The sequence below is a fragment of the Durio zibethinus genome, chromosome 1, assembly GCF_047325235.1.
Source record: "Durio zibethinus cultivar Kanyao isolate XHJ-2024 chromosome 1, ASM4732523v1, whole genome shotgun sequence".
Taxonomy (NCBI): Eukaryota; Viridiplantae; Streptophyta; class Magnoliopsida; order Malvales; family Malvaceae; genus Durio; species Durio zibethinus.
Window position 1 is genome coordinate 28,230,205 of NC_143162.1, and position 5,848 is coordinate 28,236,052.

General features: G+C 31.2%; 1 protein-coding gene across 1 annotated transcript; it reads left to right on the top strand.

Annotated features, from left to right (window-relative positions):
• Nucleotides 1-1,806: 1,806 nt before the first annotated feature.
• On the top strand, nt 1,807-5,209 carry LOC149520512 (uncharacterized). The gene is made up of 5 exons (XM_089764015.1): nt 1,807-2,214; nt 3,085-3,155; nt 3,250-3,425; nt 4,204-4,312; nt 4,631-5,209. Exons 1-5 carry the CDS (start codon nt 1,890-1,892, stop codon nt 4,937-4,939), a joined length of 990 nt encoding a protein of 329 aa, XP_089620141.1. The 5' UTR covers nt 1,807-1,889; the 3' UTR covers nt 4,940-5,209.
• The last annotated feature ends 639 nt before the right edge of the window (nt 5,210-5,848 follow it).

The window sequence follows — 5,848 nt, forward strand, 5'->3', positions numbered from 1 at the left end:
TTGTTCTTGGGGTTTTATGTAGAAGGCAGAAGATTTGGAACCTAGAGAAAAAGTGGTTCAGGGAATTTTAAAGAAAACACACAGGATTAGTTTTTATATTGCTTCGGTACAACACCGTTTTGAAGGTCCTAGGATCCGCGTGCGACTCGTTAACCCGCATGCCAACCCGACCCAAATCGCAAGTTTTCCTTTTCCATTTTCTCCTGATTTTTTTATTTTATTTATTTTGTATTTTTAATTTAATTTAATTTTAATTTCTTTTATTTTACTAATTTCTATAATATATTTATTTTTACAGAATACTTATAAAATCTATTTTTTTTAAAAAAATAATAAATAAAAAAATCTTTTCCAATAAGTTTAAAAATTTGAAACAAATAAAAAATATTTTCAAATAGGTTTATGGAATCCACCATACTATTGAGAAATTTCATAAATCAAATTTTCAAAAAAATAATAATAAAGAAAAAATAAAAAATCTTTTTCAAATAAAAATCTTTACAAAATAAATTCATGAATTTTATCAAATTATTAGAGAATTTTCACGGATTCAATTTTTAAAATAAAATCCACCAAACCATTGAAAAATTCTAAAAATCATTTTTTCAAAAAAATAATAATGAGAGAAAAATAAATAAGTAATTTTTATCCTCTAAATTATTAAAGAATTATTTTTTAAAGTAAGTCCTACCAAATTATTGAGAGACTTTACTAATTTTTTAAAATAAAATAAATTAATAAATCCAACAATGGAGCTTCTTCATAGTGGGACACTAGTCTCTATAAATACTATTAAGGTAAGAGAATTATCTTAAATTGCTATCAAATTATTGGAACAAATTTAAGACTAATTTTCAATATTAAATAATTTGATAAATTATAAATATGATCAAGGCTTGGATAATCTAAAATAAAACTGATACCATCTTTTGAATGGGCACCGTAGGGGTGCTATAATCTTTCTCATGCATAACTGTACTCTCAAACTTAAACTTTGATTTTGTAGATCAAAATTTACTATTTAAAAACACCCAAAACAATTTTGGGACTTCACTTTAAATAAAATAATTTAATCTAGTAGCCAATCATACCTAAACAAAAAAAATTAATGACAACTCATCTAACCCATATCTAGCGGTAAGTCCAATGATCTATACATTATGATAATTAATTGTCAAAAAACTGTCAACAATAGTAATAGTGACAGGTTTTTAATCTTTTACTAGTACTTATGAGTGTCGATAAAAATTTTTTTTTTTTTGTATATGAATTATAAATTTGTTAACTAATATAATTATTAAAGGATTATTTGTTCGATACATATCATCATTTGAAGTTAATTACATTAAATGTAAGTATTATATTTGTTAACATATTTATAATTTAAGTATTATATTAAAGAATTTTAAAATTCATATAACATATTAAATATTTTATTATAATTTAAAAATAATTTGTGACATTAACTTTTATTTTACTAAATAATTAAAATATTATTATTCAAATTTAATTGTAATATATAAATAAAAATAATAGTATAAATATTTTATGATAAGACCAGTAAACCTAATACAAAATATTTTCGAGATCATATTAAAAAAAAAAGTCTGGTGGGCCGGACTGATGTGGGAGTTAGCTTTAGAAAGGTCAGATCTAAATGGGCTCAGCAGGAGCCCAACGAGCCCACCAATAAATACTCGATAAAAATGGGGAAGTGACCAGCATCCGACACCGTTTGAGAAGCAAACTCTTGCCAACCAATTTATTGTGTTCCTATTAAAGCTTCGCTCTTTATTTTCTCTCAATATCCTGAGAAATTGCTTTGACAGTTCCCTTTTGTAGCGCACTCAAAAAAAAAAAAAAAATCGGCAATCTCCAAATTCCTCATAATGCAAAGAATGGATTTATTAGTTTCAGGTTGGAATTTTAAACGCTTTGGAATCCCAGTGTCACCTCCACCAACAACAGTCCCGTCCACCGCCACAACTTGTAGTTGTAGCTTTTACAAGCATCCAGGCTCAGCTCACAAGTTTTCGTCCCCGTTTTGGACTTACTATTTTTCTAGAATCTTAAACAACTCCTCTTCTCCAATTGCAATCCACGCCAGGAAGAACTCCAAGTCTGAGCCACTGTTGAAACCTACCTTTGTTGAAGAAGTTTCAGACATAGAAGATGACGAAGAAGAGCAGCTTCTTTTTGATGACTTTGAAGATGGTAATTTTATGAAAACTGAATACCCAGTTGCTCTGTGTGTGTGTGTGTGTTTGTGGTTTGTTTTATTTTATTTTATTTTTGTGGTTGTTTTTTTTTTTTTTTTTTTTTTTTAGCTTCAATAATTCTGCCCTATTTGGTTGCTTATGTACGTTTAATGATAGTTGGGATTTAAAAGAAAATTGTAAAATAAAAACCCATACTTTTGTAAATAATTAGTGGCATGGGGATTGGGCTCATTTATTTTTGTTACTTTGAATTGTCATATTGAATTATGTGGGCAGTAGGCTAATATGTACTTAAGTGACAAAGCTAGTTTGATAGTTCTAGGGGAGTGAGTGAGTTGAGAACTGGATCAACTCGGCAAGTGCTTAAAACTAGAGGAGTGGAGCTTGAGCTAGAGTAACTCGAGTAATCCATTGCTCAATAAAGCCGCTCAAGCCTATTCAACTTTCTTTTTTATTTTTTTAATCTTTAAAAGATAATTAAAAATGATTTATATCACAACTTTTTTTTGTTTAATCTTTAAAAGATACTTAAAAATGATTTATATGAATATCATTTATAAGTAAGTTCAATAATTTGACACTCAAGTAGCTTGATTTCTTTCCTCGGTTCAGCTCTAGTTTGAAAAATAAAACTCAATGAAGCTTGAAGTTAGATTGAAGTGTCAAGTTCATAGTCACGCTGGAGATGGAGCTTTATACATATTGAGTGTTGACTTGACTAAGCTTTGTTATTACCCTAACTATGCTATTTGTTAAAAGTTTCAACGAACTAATGTTCACCTATTTCATTCTCTACAGTATTAAAATATTTCATATATGTTGAAATGAATCTCTGATGTATGAATGAATTTTCTTCACTGCATAGATGAATCAATGATTGACAATGATGATGATTATTTTGAAGAGGAGGACATAGAAAATGAAACTGAACTCTATGTAAGTTCTACTAACAGAGTTATTGGCAATATTTCCAGTATTTGTTGGTCAAAGCTGACACAATTTGCTAAAACATGCATGTATGTTTCTGAAGGTTGGTGATGGAGCTGGGGGAGGAGGAGTTTCACTTGCTGGAACATGGTGGGATAAAGAAGCATTAGCATTAGCTGAGGAAGTATGTCTATCCTTTGGTGGTGATTTGGGTATATATGCCTTCAAAACATTGTCAAATTCCTCCATTCAAGTCCGTATCGAAAGACTTACAACTAAGTAAGCATTTGTTGACGCAATTTTTTATTTTTTATGAAAAGTGCTGATAAACCTACATTCTCAATCAATAATGTGGTGATATTTTCTCCCGAGACATCCTGTATACTGTTACACCTGAGTTTATATTGCTTGGTTTGCATGAATTGGCTAATAAATCATCATGGATTTGATATTAAATGGATACGCACAAATTTAATGGGATATTCTGGAACATTTCCCATTTTTAATACATAGCACTTTATTGGAAGTGGAAGCTATAATTTACTGGTTAATCATTAAATTAATGCAAATTTCTTATGGCAAGACTTGAGGTTGAACAAGCAATTGAGCTTAAACCAAGTAAATTTCCATATTGATGGAACTTTCAGCTATAACAGCAATATCTACTTTCTAATAAATGTCTTATTTTCCTTTATGCTGATAAAAAAGTTTAACTAGCAACATATGGTGAAAGTGCCTTCCGAATAATTTTAACTGGATAGCTTTTCAAGGGATGGTGTCCTCCCTTTAGCTATGCAAAGTGTGGTGCTAGCACGGGAAATCAAAGATTTTGTGATGGTCTATTCTCTAGTCATATAGCTTCTAAGTCTTTTCTGGACAGTTAGTCACCATTATCACGATTTCTTTTGCTTTTTGTATGATTTTTTTATGAAACTTTTTGTATGATTTAATTGTTCTCAGTCAGCTCTTTCTTGTAATTCATTTTCTTCTCGTCATAAACTATCTGCTTAAAGGAAAACGAATACCTCTGAGACTCTAATTTATAATGATTTGACAGATCTGGTTCCCCCAGTATGGAAGATATTGAAGCTTTTTCTGTAAGCTACCGAGCAAGATTGGATGAAGCTGAACTTTCTAGATCTGTAGCAGAGAATATAACTTTAGAGGTAATGATATTTTTCTATTCACTATTTCTGTTTTCTGTTATTTCTTCTGTGTGATTGTGGTCAAAGAGAAGTAACTTTCTGAATGGGCAAACCTACTTAATGGTACAATCAAATAACAACTCAAAGCAGGCATTTAGCCTTAGGTTAAGTACACTAGATGTTACACATGGTCAAGTACCCCGTTTCTGAAGGAGCAGAAGTCAGTAGATCTGTCACAATCTTTGGAGACTAACGCCATAAAGCTGAAACTTGTATTCAGTTACACATCAGAATTAAATATTTCATAGCTGTCAGATCTAAAATCTGTGTTACTTGCAGGTTTCATCACCTGGTGTTGAAAGAGTAGTTCAGATACCACAAGATTTAGATCGGTTCAAGGATCGCTCTATGTATGTGAAATATGTTACTGAGATAGTTGAAAGTGGTTCACTTTCAGAAGCTGAAGGTGTTTTCAGGCTTGTCTCTTTTGACATGGAAACAAAATGTTGCATCTGGGGTTTAGCAGATGTGAGAATAAATAGAGAAAAAGCAGTGAAAGGAAGACCACTTAGCAAAAAGAAAAGGGAATGGCGTTTGGAAACTACCTTTGATTCTTTACGTTTAGTTCGATTGTATTCTGAAATATGAATATTTTCTCCTCTTTTTTTTTTTTTTTTTCCTTTCCCCTCCACATGCATAGCGAAAGTAGCTAGCTGGTACTTCTATTAACACGATAATCTAGCATTTGAAATTTACTCTCTGGAATTGTCTCCAAATGTGTTGTAAAGATTTTTTCCATCACTGTATATAACTTGATAAATTCTGTTGAAGTTTGTAATTTGGTTGTTTACACTTTTGGAGTGGGAAATGGAAGGGGACAAACCAATAAAAATGCATATGCAGTAGTTTATTTGGGAATTTGGCAAGATACGAGGATGCTATACACTGGAGATAAGTTCTAAATCTCGAGGCTGGAATTGTTCACCCCCTATTCGAGGGTTAAAAACAATAAATAAAGTCAGTGGGCAAGTACCGTCATCCTGGTGCACAATAAAAGAACTGACCAAATTTAACTACTTTTTTGGTTCTATTTTTATAATCTTTCTAATTCTTTAAATGTATTTTAACTTTTAATACCATTGTGGATTGAAGTTGCTCTGAATGTAACATGATTGCCTAGATGCAGGATGTGGCCTGCTCTTGGAAAGTTTGCAGGTATATCTCAAACTGGAGGTTCTGATTCCACAAGTAAGATTTCTAATGTGTGGTTTTTCTGATGACTTGCACATTACCAAGTTGTAGCCATAGATTTTATCCTGATTTCATGATCCCCACTTTATGTTTCCGAAGACCCTTGATCTTTATCATAAGTTTTGGTGGCTTGATGTCAATTTGATTCCCTTGAATGCGTTTTCTAGCATTAGTAATATATTTCTTTTTTTGGGGCGTTTAATAATAGAGTAGATTCAATAACATGGTTGCTCAGATGGGATGGACACTGTTCAGAAGCAATCTTAAAGTTACATGTCTCACTTTTCAGTAACTCAAAGTTGTTCC

Excerpts from the sequence above, each read along its gene's own strand:
- LOC149520512 (XM_089764015.1), top strand. The coding sequence starts at position 1,890 with ATGCAAAGAATGGATTTATTAGTTTCAGGTTGGAATTTTAAACGCTTT. Across the intron at positions 3,156-3,249 it reads AAAATGAAACTGAACTCTAT|GTTGGTGATGGAGCTGGGGG; the intron begins GTAAGTTCTACT and ends ATGTTTCTGAAG. Across the intron at positions 4,313-4,630 it reads CAGAGAATATAACTTTAGAG|GTTTCATCACCTGGTGTTGA; the intron begins GTAATGATATTT and ends TGTTACTTGCAG.